Source organism: Oryzias latipes, chromosome 9 (genome assembly GCF_053564925.1).
Source record: "Oryzias latipes strain Hd-rR chromosome 9, Olatipes_Hd-rR_3.1".
NCBI lineage: Eukaryota > Metazoa > Chordata > Actinopteri > Beloniformes > Adrianichthyidae > Oryzias > Oryzias latipes.
In genome coordinates, this window is record NC_136245.1 from 20,655,050 (window position 1) to 20,670,769 (window position 15,720).

Below are 15,720 nucleotides of genomic sequence, written 5' to 3' on the forward strand. Positions count from 1 at the left end.
AACTTATATGAAAACATTTAAGAATTAAACTGCATTTTTGAATATTCTTTATTCGTATCGGGATGAATCAGGAGCAGATGAAAAAATGCCTTTTGAAAAGTTGTCTTTTATGATGCAGCAAGTGAAATGGACAGGCCAAAGCTCTCTGCTCTGCTATATTCTGATACAGACTTGCAGACAAATAGATCCATGAATGTCTTCCTTTACGTCGTCTGAGCTGGGGTCTGGCTCAAAATTGTAACGACTGGATAGCTCCAGAATTGCTCAACATTTTTGTTGCATTGTTAATGTTAGCTTGGGGTTGCACGAGCTTGTAAGCTAGTGGGAGAGGGTGTAAACCAAGGGATGGTGGGATATCAGCAGAGGCTTACTTCGGTGCCAATAGTCCCGCCCACAACTCAGAGGCAAATTTCTGTGAACTCCTGGCGCTCTGCAGAAACTATGTCCTAGAAAACGACAATGGCTTTTTCATTTTGGCCAAAACTGGCATAATTATGATTAAAAGACCCCTGGAAATGCTTTTACAATAGATCAAAAGCTGATCGGAGTGGGACTGAGTCTATTTTATGGGCAGCATCGACTAATTCAGTGTTTTTCAACCTTTTTTGAGCCACGGCACACTTTAACCTTGACAAAAATCCCGCTGCACACCAGCATCCAAAAAAATAAAATAATAGTCTGCATTGATCTACAGCACCTCCGCAATCTCAGATGCATTTTTGTGAAAATTATTGTGGCAGAAAAAGTTGGAAGTTGCAGCTGTTTTTTCTAAAAGATGTACTAAAAGTTAGATGATTTAAAAACTGTTTGCTAGTGGTTTCAAGACGTTTAACAAGAAAGACTCCTTTTTTAAATAAAACTTTATTAACAAATATTGCACATACAAAATACCAAACACAAAACTCCACACTGTGTGCAAAATACAATTTTCACATTCGCCAGGAAAATGAACACAAAAATCAAAAAACCATAATAATAACAATGTAAAACAGGTTAAGCATACATAAAACAACAATAATAAAGGCTAAGGAATCTGTTAAAGTTTCAAAAGAGACCATGTTTCAATTGTTCTGACAGCTTTTTTGTTAGTGGAGGATTTTATACTGTTTACATACAGTACCATTTCTTTCTGAAAAACATAAAATAATTTTTTTATTGGCATATTTTCATGTGCTAGACACTGTCACTTTAAACCAATGCATCACGGAAGATGAAGTGTGAAAACTGCCACAAAAAGGCAGAAAGACTCGCGTCTCTAAGCTTCATGGTTTTGTTCACTTGTTCTGTTGGAACTGAGAGACTTTATGAACTAAATCGGAACAAGGAAGTGAAGACTTTAACCACTTCTGATTGGCCAGACTGATGATTGTTGGAGACAGTTAAAGGGGCGGGACTTTTCCACAAACAGCTGAAGCTGCGGCTAAATCGCGGTACCGTCATTCTTATCAAAATGTCTTTAATAGAATCAAATAAACACAAAGAAAAAAGTATTTTACGATCTATCATATTCTTAACTACTCAGTGTTTTATTAGGGCCTGTTTGGATGAACAAAGAGTTGATAACCTGGAGATGGTAAATGTTTTTAGATCAGTGAATAAGGGCAATTTCCCACGGCACACCTGACCATCTCCCACGGCACACTAAGTGTGCTGCGGCACACTTGTTGAAAAACACTGGACTAATTTATGCAGAAAAGGTATTCATCTCTTTTTTTTTGGCGTAAACTGTTGACTTTGTTAAAAACTAATGATACCATTTTCTTTTGTTACAAGAACTCAGACGTTGAATAAAATCTTCAGAAGCATGTGGAATTGATTTGAGAGTAACATCTCCCCCTAGTGGACAAATGTAAAAAGAGATCAGCTGAGCCTGAAACAGTATGAGAAAAGAAAATGTTCATTCACACAATGTACCAATAAGCAGAAAGATATCTACTGATTTTAATTTTAATTTGTTATCAAAAGGAAAATTCAATATTTTATACATTTGTTTTCTTTGTCTTTTTTAAGTTTATGCATTTTTTGAAGCAGGAAACTTCTTAAACCAGATGGATCTCTTTGGTTTTTGTGTGGGAGGTTTTGGAAAACCTCGCAGGACGACAAGAGGGAGTTTGATTTCTGGGTTTGTTGCTGAATGGACATCAAGGGAAACCTGTTAAAGACAAGAAAAGAAAAAAAATCCACAAACTCAAACAAAGTTTAAACCCAAAGCCTAGATTATTGGGATACTTTGGATCTAGATAAGTGAATTTTGCTTGACATTAGATTTCAATGGGTAGATTATTTGCACTTTTTGTTTTTCCCGTTTGTTTTTGTAACAAGTGGCGTCATAGAACAACTGTAACATGACACTTCAATGTCTCACATTTGCATAATTCATCATGAATTGCGGGTAATGCTTAGTATAAGACAAAGGTACCTTGATTCTGTACTCAAGCTTCATCATGCAGCAGTTGAAAAAGGTGGGGTAGCTCTGTGGAGGGATACTTAGAACTTTGGTGGTGATGCAGCTGCTTACAGGAACCAGATCTCCTGTCCCAAACAGAATCTCATTTGTGTGAATTCTCCGCTTTGACTGAGCAACAAATGTCTGTTTCTCGCACAGGTAGAACTTGGGAGTTACCAGGCACGTTGAATCATTGAGCACTTCACAAAATACTCCCACCGCCTGACCTGTTTGTATGTGGGAGAAATGAACAGTTTACATCTGAATGATGACAGAATGATGCAGAGGCAGATATTATATCCAGCATCTGTTTACCTTGCTCTAGCCCCACTTTTTCAGAGCTGACATTCATGGTGACCTTTCCAGAGCCAAAAAATGTAACCCTGGAGGCAAATTGTTGCTCCTGAAAAAAAATAAAAATAAATGACTTTCATGGAAACAAGAGGATCACAGTGGTGGGAAAAAAAGAAATAACACAAAAAATAGCCTTGGTACCTTGAGTTCAATGATCATTGCCTCCGATTTAGAGCCAAACGGAAACTCCGAGTTGGTGAAAAAAGGAAATTCGGTTTTGGTTTTGTGAAAAAGCCAAATGGACTGAGTGAGCTTAGCTCGCAAACTGTATGTGATCTTCCCCCATTTCCCTTTAAAAGAGGAAGGCATGTCTCTGCATTAAAGAAAATCGTGTTATTTAGAAGATTGTGTGGGAGATGCTAAATATAAATCCAATGTGAAAATGTAAACTTACATATTAGGAATTACAAAGCTGAATGGATACACATTTTTCCCTGGTGGCATTATTTCAGAACCTTTAAAAACAAAAAAGAAGCAAATTCTTACATGCACTAAAACATAGCTTTCCTGAAGTCCTCTGAAAGTTACTAACCATCGCCTTTGTTTTTATCCTGAATAACAATATGTTCAAATTCAAAGTATTTCTTCTTGTTGCTGTGGAGCACTTTTGTTTGTCCTTCCTCTTCATACCAGGCGACCTTGGCCTTTCCTTTTGCTTTGACATAAAAACATTGCACTTTGATTTTCCTACTTGTCACCACAGTTACTTTTCCGGAAAGGACGTCTCCGGGAGAGTGGGCGCCTCGTTCGCTCAGCTTGTCGTACTCCACAGAGAAATGTTTGACAGCCATGATGAGGCAACACCTGAAAGTTTCCGAAGCGTCAGACGTGAAAGAATGAGACAAAACTCACCCAACAGGTGTGAATCAACCTACGCAGGCATACCTGGCTTCCCTTTGTTGAGCAGAGATGCATGCTGTGTCATGGATTCCTCTGGAATCATGCCACAAGTGATCACATGATAAGGCCTGCAGGTATTGCTTTCACAGAAGTAACTCTAACCAGCAGTTTGACAAATTAAGTTACAGGAACGTGTGATTTTTTGTAATTCGTGGACCCCGCTTTAAATGGTACTGATAGCAATAAAAAAAGCACAGTTGTGCATGTGTGTGTTTTTTCTGAGATATTATGCAAAAAATGAGTTTTAATCATAACGTTCTCCTGTCGCCATTCATTTGTGAATATCAAGAACAAAGGTATGTCTCAACACTAAGAAGAGCTATAAATCATGTTCATATGGCAAGAATACATAATCGGTAACTCAGGCACCTTAAAGCAAAGAAGATATTTAGAAATTGGTAAATTTCACTCCAGGAGGGATGCTGATGGGCTGCACTGTGTGAGTAGGACTCTTGCCTATAACGAGAAGGCCCTGGTTTAAATCCAGGCTGACTCCTTTCTGTGTTGAGTTTGCATGTTGTTCTTGTGCATGCATCCATTTTCTTGGGGACTCTGGCGTCTTCCCACAGCCCAAAATGCTTCAAAGATTAATTGGTGATTCTAATTGGTGCCAAGGTGTTAACGTCAGTGTGTGACCTTGGTCCAGTCAGGTGATCTGTTCATGGTCAGCCAACAGTAGCTGGGATTCCAAGGATTCAGAAAAAAGATGGAGAGATGCTGACAGTGTCATACTTTTTATGTTTAATTTTGAGGAATTTGAAGATTTCAGCTTCTGATTACAATTTCTGTGCTAATAAAATAAAAAATATTAAAAATCTTTTTTTATAAGATTTTTTCCTTTTTCTGCACAACTGTCGCATCGCCGTTCCCTTTTCCAGGACCAGCTTCTCCCAATATTAGCCTATTTTGCAAAACTGACAACATCAATAGGAATTGTATGCAGCACCATCAACACAGCCCCCAATCAAGGCTACTGACACATTATGTTGGAAATAAATTTGCTAAAACAGGTTTTTCCTTTAAGAAAGTTGAGGTATCTGAAACTGGGAAGGTGAATCTAAAATTACAAACAGGCACAAATACAAAAAACACAGGACAGATTGAATCATATTTTATGATTATATACAGAAAACAGTAAAGAAAATTTGTCTTTAGAATAAACTATGTAACAATGCTGTCAAAAATTAGCCATTTCTCCTATCAAAATGATGCAGTATTGTTAATTGCATATTTGTTCCTCTGATACAATAGAAAAAATGAATTTAGATTATTAGCAAGCATGCTGAAAGGAGAAACTTGAGGGAAATTCACAGCATCTGTGTGTGAGGTAGAGAACAAGGAACTCATAGTCAGATTAACCATCATTTTACCACCCTAAAAGCACCAAAAGAAACACCAAAACGCAGAAAAAGAGGGGAGCTGTGAAGGTCCAGCATCCAAGAATGAGCCTCTTTGTAGGAATCCAGAACAATGAAAAGGCTGACGCAATGAGGCAGTCTTCTTCTCAAGCTTAACATGATGGCAGAAGACTCTGCTTCTCATTGTGGAAACAATCAAACCATGTGAGGTAAATGCTGCTCTGCAAACACATGAACCTATGATGTCTTTAGCAGGGAGCTATTTAAAAAGGTGTTACCATGCAGCTGATTAAGGGCAGCTTTGATTAAAAGCATGACCGACTGCAGTCTTTTGGATCAACTTGACTTTTCAGCGACGTTTCAGCACATCCTGATTAGAAGAGCTAATCCATAAAATAATAATTCTATAGATTTGAAAACTGTTTTGGTACAGGATCTCCCTGAATTTGGCAGTTTAGTAGAGTGAAAGACACAGCCACATGCTCCTAGTCTAGTTAGCTGATTAGTTTAAGCATGCATTAAAAATACATACTGTTAAGCATTAAAAATATATACTCTTGAATAAAATCTTTCATTTTTATTACTAAAAGTATAGTTGTTTAAAGTTGTATTTAAAAAAAAAAGCAAGTAAGTCAAACCATGTCAAATATGATTGAAAGCACATGACGTCTCCGTAAAGACCTCTTCGTAACTTCATGTTTGAACACCAGAGTCCATTCTGTGAGGACTGACCAAGCTTTGTTAAAACTTTTTCTGAGAAAAATCGTTTGGAGAAGGGTATAGTTGATGTGTGCCATAAGAAGGAGGTAAAGGTGAAGATACTGATGATGGTTGTAGGGGGGCTTGGTTCCCTGGTGGAGGGGCTGGATTCCCTGGTGTTGGAGCTGGGTTCCATGCCGGAGGAGCTGGATTCCATGCCGGAGGAGCTGGATTCCATGCCGGAGGAGCTGGATTCCATGCTGGAGGGGCTGGGTTCCCTGATGGAGGAGCTGGGTTCCATGCAGGGGGGGCTGGGTTCCATGCAGGAGGGGCTGGGTTCCCTGATGGAGGGGCTGGGTTCCATGGTGCAGGGGCTGAATTCCCAAAGGCTTCCGGTCCAAGGCCAGCAGCAGCAGAATATGATGGTGGTAAGCCAGCAGACCCCTGGGACCCCCGCAGGATGACGATATCAAATTTGATTGCTGGATCTGAAGCAAACTTGATATCAAGGTACACCTATGGACAACAATTCTGTTACTTTACAGTTTTATACCAACAACATTTGATTATTGATAGAACTTGCCACTTATTCACCACTTATTCAAGTTTTATCATTTAATTTGTGCAGCTAAATAACACCTGTTGATGCTACTAACCCGCAAGAATGCTAATATATTCAATAGAATAAATGTACAGACCCTTTTTCTATAAAATTAGAATAAGATGGAACAGTGTTTTCATTTCTTTTATTCCATTCAAAAATGCTGTTTTCATTGAACATAGATTCAAGGCCCACAGTTTATTATTATTTTTTTTTAATTGTGGTTCCAGCTCATAAAATCCACAAAAATAGGATTTCACAAAATTACAATACTGTGGAGAAATCTGCCCAAATGTGGCAGAGCATGTATGTTTAAACTGAGTTTCACCAACTAATCGTCCAGTAAATGCAAAGCAGCTGCACAGGTTCCCCACATGTCATCAAAATGGTTCAGTTCATAGCTAAGGAAGCTGGTTTTTCCACAGAGCGCTGTGTCCAAGCAGACCAATGGGAAGTCTAATGGAAGGCCAGAATTTGGCAGGAGAATATGCACCAGCAAAAAAAAAACTGACTGTAAACTTCAGCAGATTGTCAAAGGGACAAGATTCAAGAAGCAGCAGACATCCAGAAAGAGTGGAAGGAGCTGCAGGAAAAGCTTCAAAAAAACACCACACTTACAGCAGCACCTGGCCCCAGCCCATACTACTGAAGAATTGAAGATGGAGATATCATTTAGAAAATACTTCATATTGATTGATTTGATTTAATCGTTTATCTTTTTGAAAAATCTGAGAAGTAAATGATGATTTCTCCACAGTATTTTAATCATCTGTTTTTGTAAGTTTCATGAACTGGAACCACTTGAAATCATTTAAAAAGTGAACCTGAATCTATTTTCTATGAAAGTTTAATTTTTTTGAATGGAATTATGGAAATGAATACCCTTTTTCATTTTCTCTTTTTTGGAAAGAAGCTGTAGATGGCATCTGAAACAGAATTCTTTTAGGACATGCTAGTTATTATTTGATTGCAAATATGTTTCCAATTTACGTGAAAACCTTTCACCTAGATATAATGATCTCTTTGCGTGTTTTTCTACAAAAGCCTTGTGTCTTGTTATGTCATGCATGACACACCGCAGCAAGATGGTCTGCTTTCCATTTTGCAATTATAGGCGTGTCTAGAGGACTGACTGTTTAGCTCGTTCTGCCACTCGTCTAAGAACATTTTTTAAGTAGAGATGAAATCCAGATGCCATAACTACAAGAAAACGTCACCAGGATGAATGAAAATCCTCATCAACAAACCTTTTGTGCCATTTAGATTTAATATTTAAACTACTAAAACAACAGTTAAGTCCCCAATTCTAATTCTGGTTGTAGCTTTTTGTTATTTCAAAATATGATTTTTGAAACAAAGATCTGTGTTGTTGACCTTATCCAATCGTTGCTCACCTTGAGTCTGTACTCTGCTTTGATGATGTTGCAGTTGAGGATGGATGGCTCAGCATCATGGGGGATGGTAATAACCTGTTTGACCGTTTCTGATGTTTTTTTAGGGATGGATGCTCCAACCTCTTTTACGAGATCTTTAGTATGGTATCTTTTATTCCCTTGTGCATAGAAGCTGTGCTTTCTGTATAAGCAGTACTTGGGCTTGACCTCCCGAGAGGAATTGTTCTGGATGGACGACACCACCTTTATTCCTTCCCCTGTGAGAAAGGGCATTCGTGTTAGAGCAAGCTTAAATGTTAAACCAGGAAGTGTCGGTGGGATTCTGGGGGATATTACCTTGGAAGAAACCAGATTTTTCAAGATTAACCTCCATCGCTACAGACCCAGAGGTGAAGACATGCATTTTCTTATCCTTTGAATTACGCACAGGGGTCTGAAAAAAATATTGATGATAATAACTGAATCATATCAATTAACTAATAAAAGAAAGAAAATAATCTGTTAAATCCTTGCAAAGTGATATAGAAATAGAAAAATTCTAAACAAATTGAAAAGTCAAACTAGTAAAAATTCTGTTAATAATAATCTCCTGCAATTCAAAAGCTAACTGCAAACTCTTGTGTGGGCAGACACTGAATGGTGCCTATTTAATTCTGAGCAAATATAAATGACAGTGAGCAAAGAATTGCTTCCTGTCGACTTCTTTCAGCAGCCTACACATGTTTATTACTCTATTTTTGGGAGAAAAAAGAAAAACATAATAAATTCAGTGGATACCATCAGCCCAGGGAGGGTGTTTGGGTCCGGTTTTGCCACAAAGTTGATAGTGGTGGAAGATTTCTTGTTGATCCTCATTGACCTGCTCAACTCTGCTTCCAGCGAGAACACAATTTTACCATCACTCCCTTTGAAGGAGGAAGGGATACCCCTGTTGACCACAAAGCGAGATGTGTGAGCAACTGGTACAAAAAATAATAAAAACCAATTATAAATAGGATTAATCTGTAAATATTTTAGAACTTAATACATTTTAAAACATGTGTAAACAGCTCCATCAGTTCACCTTAGACATTTTTTTTCACTTATGTTAATGTAGGTTCAAATGTGAGCGTTAAGACATCCTAGAAAAAACTGGGGGCATTTAACCTCTTGACATCTTGACCCATGTTTAACATAAACAATCAGTTTGTGTGTGAATATCACTCTTGCTGCTTGTTTTTTTTTTTTTTTGCTAAAATCAACAAACGTATTTTTTTGTCAAATATGATTCCTACTGTAAAGGGATCTGAAAGCAGAATGGGTAGACATGAACTCCTGGGGCCAGAACGCTGGGGTCTAAATAAAAAACAAACAGTTAGTACAGTTATACTGTAAGGAGAAAAAAAAAGCACTAATATGTAGAAATGCATATGCATTAAAGATATAATAGGGATTTTCATTTGAAATTGGGCACAAAAACAAAATACGGAAAATCCTGATACATTCACACAATTCTCCCATAGGATCTTTAAAAACTGTTCAAAGCCTAAATGAAAAGCACACTAGCCGGACTTCTGTGGTTTGGATTTTCTCAACAGAGTCTTCAACACGCACCACAAATAAGCTTTCTCATTGGAACATTTTTTTACCTGTTTTTTTTTAAGTGGATACAATTCTAAATTTCTCTAAATTAAGTCCTAATTATGCTAATATCTTCAAATTGTATCCATTACAAATTAAAACCTCTCTCTTTCACAACACTAACTTGTTTAAAATTACTAAAGTACCTTTTTTTAAATTAAAAAACAAACAAACATTTGAAGTGCTGTAAAAGTAGAATTAACAGCAAATAAACTTTGAAATGTCTCACTTACATGATGTAGTATTCTGGTTTGTCAGCTGGACATGCTGCTTCTCTGAAAAGAAAGGCTGACTCTTTAACCAGACACAAACATGAAACAACATTATAAAGTGGTCTTGTTGACAAAAATAATTATTATTAACACTTAGACTAATGTATACCCAAAAGATGGACAGGTTATATCCATATTGTCTTTTTTTTTTTTCTGGGTCTGTTGTGAATTTTTTACTGAGAGGAATAGCAGGTCCTGTGACCTAAAAGTCCCCACCTCTCAGCGTTTCTCTGTTTTAAGGCATACAGGTAAGAGTCTGCACAATTGCTGCAAGACTCAGGACCAAATACCTACAGCAGCTTTTGTTTTATCTTTTGCTGAAATTGCAGAGTATGGCTGTTGATTCAACACCAAGTATTGAATGTAGTATTGTAGTATATAAAATTGTGACTTGTTGACCTGACTGCGTATTTGCATCAGTTAAGGAATCTTATCTCACCAAAAAGTACAATACGAACATTCTTCTTAAATGTTTAAAAAATAATACAAAGTTTTGAGCCTAATTCTTCTTAAACATTATTTCTTACATAAAGGTCAACAGACTTTCAGCAGAATTTGTTTTCATAGAATCAAAATGACAAAGACTAGGCTTTACACACAAACCAAATTGCATGCCACACATACTGTATAATTCTCTTGTGTTGCCATACTTAACAATTATTGCTTCAAAATTTGGGGAAGTATACAAACCACTTTAAAACCGTTGTGCATTTTATAAAAAACTGCACACCACCATTTATCACCAGTAAAACATTAGTTATTTAAAAATTTCAAGATTCTTAAACTTTTTAATCTAATAGAACACATGATACTAGAACTGATTTACAAATCAAGACATAATTTACTACCAGTACATTTACAATCTATGTTTTATGACAGATTGGGTCGTAATAGTTTGAGGGGAAAAAATAATTTTGGAGAACTCAAGGCACGCACAATTAGAAAGAGCTTTGTATAACAATAGATGGAGTTATTGTTATGGAACATTGATGGCTATAATGACGACAGAAAGTGGACAAAGACAGTAGTGTGCTCCCCCCCTCCTGGTCTGGCTGGTCTGGCTGGGTAGGATTTGGTTCCCCTTATTAACACACGGTTAACCTCGGCAGCATGCATGTATCTCCACACCCACGTGCACGTGCACATGCACACTGCTCCTTGTCTGCTTCATCCCTCCTAACCCACAGTGTATTGATGGACAGATGTCTTCCGCTCCGATCTTCGTGTCAGAATTTCACCTTTGGATGTAATATTTGTCTTTCCAGCAGATCTGGCATAATTGTTACATCTTAAAATATTAACTTATTCAAATCAGTGCTTGTATCCCCCACTTTCTCCACCTCTCTTCCTTTCATTCACTCCCCCCCCCCCCCATCCACCCCCACACACACACATTTTTCCCCTCTCCCTCCCCAAACACACTAAATGTAACAAATAAATAAAAAATAATAAAGTAACAAAAAGGGGTTAATACAAATTTACACTCTGGTTTTTCAAAATTATATAACCTGTTTTTGTGATAGTAAAACCTGTCCAACACAAAAGGCCTTCAGCTCTAATCTGTTTGCTCAGCCGTTGGACAGAAGCTCAGTTGTTGGACAGAACAAGTTAGGAATAAATAAATAAATAAATAAATAAACTTTAGTATACGTACTATATGACCAGGTCAGACTAAATTGGAACATTTCAGCTTACAATATAAAGAAAGTATATGGACATTGCACATTGCATATAGACATTGCAAGCACACTGCCTCAGTTTTTAACATACCTGTAGTACACTTGAATAGACCACTATTTGCTAAGGTTTTTTGTTTTTTTTAGAAAATAGCCTAAATGTGATCAGTCAGTGCTTTTTTCTGTTACAAAAAAAGAGTTTTCTAAAAATAAAAAGTAGTGCAGAAAAAAAACGACACTTACCTTTGACATTCTTATTTCGTATGAAGTACTGTTTCTGAGTGAAGTATTTGTCTTTGGAGTGGTACACGACAGTATGATCCCCGTGCGTCTCTGTCCACATCACCTCAGCCTTCGCCTTGAACTTAACAAACAGGGACTCGATCTGGGAGTCTTTGCCCATTTCCACAGTGACTTGTCCTGTAATGAAGTCTCCATTGGTGAAGGTGTTCCTTTCGTTGATGGAGTTGTAGGCAATTTCTATCTTCTTCACCGTGGAGTTCATGATTGCTCTGCCAGGAAACCCGAATTAGACAAACATCTAACTTGGCTTAAATCCCCTCCCTGAAGAGGAGGAGGCGCGCTCAGAGAGGAAACGCTCAAATTACATGATGATTCAAACGGCTCTGCTAGCTTTGACAGGAAAATGAAACACAGGAAAAGAACAGACTCCAATGTTGAAATACGAGAGGTCGATTAAAAGTGATCGGGAAAAAAACAAGATGTTTAGTCATAATGATCGTTTAGCCACCAGTGATGGTGGCTAAACCAGTGTAGTTTAGAGTGTGGGTTTCTGTGAAGGAAACTTTGAGAGTTCGGTAAAGTTAGAAAGATATTCACAGATTCGGACTTCCGGCCTCAATAACTTTTCTGATAAACGCTCAAATGTGTCAGCGAGTATCTCAATCATTCTGTATTAACACAGAGAGTGAACTACAAATGCATTTCAAAAGAAAAAAGATCGTTGTTTTGCCTTTTGATAAGAATTGTTCTCTCCGAGGTGTAAATGCAGACATGCAGCAAGCTCGCTGCCAAGGGACCATCAACAAAGTGCAACCTCTGTGAAACACCTTTCTCTAAAAATCAATCTTTTAAAAACGAATACATTTCTACATTTATATGAACTGGTAATGAAGACCAGCATATTCATGTTACAATAAATATTTTATGAGAAAGTCCATCTTTATTTTATTGCATGCATTTTTCACACGTTAATAGAGGTATGAATCATAATTAAAGTGATCAATAGCTGTGAAGATCCTGAAACTATTGTCACCAAACTTCATGTACTGACTAATCATGTCCTTATTGTCCGCCTACAACAGATATTTGGTCAGAAATTCACTTTGTTGATTTGTAGGATGTTTTCATTTTAAAATATGGATCAGATTTGGTCAGAATTCCTCAATAGCTCTCAAAATACTGAAGCTTCTGGCACCAAACATCCTGTACTGACTAATCATGACCTTATTGTCCAACTACAACAAAGATTTTATCAGAAATGCAGTTGTTTATTTTGAGGAATTTTTCACATTGAAATATTGTAAAAACCTGCTCTGTCAGGAGGTGTGCCTACTGATTGGCCATCAACAAGGCCAAGTCTTCACAAGGAAGAAAAAAACATAATGATTGAAGTGTCTGATGTTCCATTGAAACTTAATTTACTATTAAAAAAACATCTAATATGTCCACTTGAAATTAACAACCAAACTCACATGATGGTCCCGGCTTCTAAACACAGGAGGGCCATATGTAGTAGAATGTAGTTAATAGTTTTCATAAAGAAACATAGGTTACACCTAATGACCAAGACACAGGGGAAAGGCACAGTTACAGTTAGAAAAATACACCTTTACTTAAATCTGCATTTTCTCTCTACATTTTCAAAACAGTGGCAATTTTGTAAATACAAAAAAATATAACCTTTTGCACAGAGAAACGGGTGCATACATCCAGCAAGTATTCACAAACAGATGAACACCACTTTTCTCAACAGAAGTAGATGACAATTAAAAATGTTGTCGGAGATGCTGTAAAATGAACCAACTCTTTCATGAGGAACAACTGTTCATGCCACAGACTCTTTCATGTTTCTGTTTATGACATAAAAGAAACATAATTTCATTTTTTGGGAATTTATGGAAGTGTTTTTATAAACTTGAAAGTAAATATCGCCTTCTTTTTCATTAATTTTTGAAAGTTCAGCCACTGGATCCTTTCAAAGTTGATTTCTACTTAACATTGGATTTTTCTTTCAAACTAATGTCGCCTGTTGCGAGCTGTCAACTGCTAGTGTCAAGGACACTCAAAGTCTTCAAATGTTCATAAATATATATCGTCATTACAATTTTTTGCAAATTGCAATTTTTCCACAGACCGTGCAGCCCTATTTGGATGTTTTAGAGAATGGCATTTAGTGTTTTAGAAAATGGAAATAGTAACATTTTCAATTGACTTATCCTTTGAAAAACAAGTGAATTGCAAATTAGGAGAAATAAGAGTAACAACAATTTGAAAATTCTTTTAAAGGATTACAAGAGCAAAATGGGACAAATCAAGATGGGGAAAAAGAAAAGAAGACAACACATGATAGACAAGGCAGGTGGCATGACAGCTTTATTAAATGCCTTCAAGAAAGCTAAAGATTCCATAACGCAGGCCACATATTCTTCACAAGTGTGGTCAGAACTTTATAAGAAGAATAAGAAGAGAGAGGCTGTACCTGTACGGTGGCATAGTGGTTAGCGCTATTGCCTCACAGCAATAGCCGGGGGACATGAACTTGCAGCCACGCCTCTCCCGCCCCGGGAGGGCATAACGCAGACCCCCACTCGAAAAGAGTGCCCACAGCCCCAGACGAGCACCCCATCACCACCCAGGAGTTCTGGGCATCCCCCCGCCTCAACCCCAGGTACGAGCCAGGACCCCCAAGGGAGACCCGCTCAAGGCAGCCACCCACCCGGCCCAAGGTTGGTCCAGGATGGAGCAAGGCAGGGGCCGGCCGTCCCCGCCCAGGAGGAGGGCAACCAGGAGAGAAGGGGGCCCACAAGGGGTGTTGTAAACATGGCCCGACCAGGCTCAGCCACAGTTGAGCCTGGTCCCGCCCGCACCTATATCTGCTCCGCCAGACGGACACACTGACGAGAATATCAGTTTTGTACATAATTTTGTTCTGTTAACTATATTATTTATGAGGATGAATTACACAACATGCCAATATTGCAGAACATATATAACTTTTCTTTTTGCAAATAAGTGTTCATTTGAATTTCTGTTGTAATTTCCGTTTGATTTTTTCTGTTTGTTTCACTGCTGATCGATCAGACGGGTGTTGGTGTAGGCTGTTAATTGTAAGACTTGCTTTGTGAAATCTTCATGTTATTTATGAGAGGCAGTATTGTCATTTTCATTTTCACGTGTTTCTTCCATCTGCCGACGGTGTGGCCGTTTCTCATTTCACCCGTTTTTGTGCGTACGCCTGGGTCAGAGCTTGCGTGAAGGACCGCACATTTTCCCGTCAAGTTTGCTTTTTATAAATCTCAACTATTGCGTAGAGAGTGGCGTACGCCTTCTTTTGTGCGTATGCAACGTTTATAAATGAGGCCCCAGGAAACCAGCACCCATGGGACACGGCCGCTGTTGCCAAGGGCCCAGTACCCCCTACCAGGAATAGGGTAGGGACAGATGACAGATGGTCCGAGGTCCCACCTTCCTTGTGAAATGCGTGTGTGTGTGTTTGTGAGGGGGTGTGTGCATGTAAGAGTGTTGGAGTGTATATTTGGAGGAGTAAAGGGGGTGTGTACTAAGGGGCTGCAGATTACTCACAGTGATGTCCCATCCCCCTCCCCACCAAGGGGGCCTAAATGTCTGAGGTGCATTTAAAATTGGTGGGTAGGACGCTAAGAGGACATCTGCTGCTTGCTGGCAGTGATGTCCAAGCACCCCCCCTACCAAGGGCCCTACATGTCTAAGGTGCAAATAAAGCAGAGAGAGGGGGGCCCATTCCATACGGCAACCCTGGGAGGGGGGACCACTGCCAAGTAGCTCCTCCCCCCAAGCTGCATCGCAGGCTAAACCCCCGCCCCCTCACCCTAATATAAGATTATATGAGGAAGGGGGTAAGTCGGGTGACAGTCGGTAGACTGTCCCCTGGTGGTCAAACAGCCGTCCCCGAGCCCCCCCAAGCATAGGGCCCAGGTCCCCTCAGCCCAGGGGTCCCATCCCCCGAGGCGTTGACACCCCAGGCCCCACACGCCCCACCCCACACAGAGAGAGAGGAACCAGAAAGCGCCGCCCCCTCCCTGGGGCAAGTCCAGGCCCCCGCCCCCAGGCACCGCCCCTGGGAGAGCTCTGGCCAGGTCTTGACAGGACCAAGGCAGCAAACCAGCCTGGATGACCGC

The 15,720-nt window shown here is 39.0% G+C and overlaps 2 protein-coding genes across 3 annotated transcripts; both read right to left on the reverse strand.

Moving 5' to 3' along the window:
- Positions 1-842: 842 nt before the first annotated feature.
- Positions 843-4,428, reverse strand: LOC105354746 (arrestin domain-containing protein 3-like). The gene is made up of 6 exons (XM_078952263.1): positions 3,333-4,428; positions 3,195-3,255; positions 2,942-3,113; positions 2,762-2,849; positions 2,420-2,673; positions 843-2,152 (listed from the first exon to the last, which is right to left on the reverse strand). The coding sequence occupies exons 1-6, from the start codon at positions 3,589-3,591 to the stop codon at positions 2,012-2,014; spliced, it is 975 nt and encodes a 324-aa protein (XP_078808389.1). The 5' UTR covers positions 3,592-4,428; the 3' UTR covers positions 843-2,011.
- Positions 4,429-4,795: 367 nt separating this feature from the next.
- On the reverse strand, positions 4,796-12,117 carry LOC101165151 (arrestin domain-containing protein 3). Of its 2 annotated transcripts, none has more exons than XM_004072635.5 (7): positions 11,564-12,117; positions 9,606-9,647; positions 9,027-9,087; positions 8,530-8,680; positions 8,089-8,185; positions 7,753-8,009; positions 4,796-6,273 (listed from the first exon to the last, which is right to left on the reverse strand). In XM_004072635.5, the coding sequence occupies exons 1-7, from the start codon at positions 11,823-11,825 to the stop codon at positions 5,800-5,802; spliced, it is 1,344 nt and encodes a 447-aa protein (XP_004072683.2). In that variant the 5' UTR covers positions 11,826-12,117; the 3' UTR covers positions 4,796-5,799. The 2 variants fall into 2 exon arrangements, with proteins under 2 accessions (XP_004072683.2, XP_011477558.1); XM_011479256.3 differs by having other exon boundaries at positions 9,606-9,666; positions 11,564-11,863.
- Positions 12,118-15,720: the final 3,603 nt, after the last annotated feature.

Bases quoted from the DNA above. Each gene is read 5' to 3' on its own strand.
- LOC105354746 (XM_078952263.1), bottom strand. From the start codon at position 3,591: ATGGCTGTCAAACATTTCTCTGTGGAGTACGACAAGCTGAGCGAACGA. The intron at 3,256-3,332 runs GTTAGTAACTTT...TTGTTTTTAAAG, and splicing joins GGATAAAAACAAAGGCGATG to GTTCTGAAATAATGCCACCA. The intron at 2,153-2,419 runs GTACCTTTGTCT...TGTCTTTAACAG, and splicing joins AGCTTGAGTACAGAATCAAG to GTTTCCCTTGATGTCCATTC.
- LOC101165151 (XM_004072635.5), bottom strand. From the start codon at position 11,825: ATGAACTCCACGGTGAAGAAGATAGAAATTGCCTACAACTCCATCAAC. The intron at 8,681-9,026 runs GTAGGAATCATA...TGTGGTCAACAG, and splicing joins TGCTTTCAGATCCCTTTACA to GGGTATCCCTTCCTCCTTCA. The intron at 6,274-7,752 runs GTGAGCAACGAT...TGTTGTCCATAG, and splicing joins AAGCAGAGTACAGACTCAAG to GTGTACCTTGATATCAAGTT.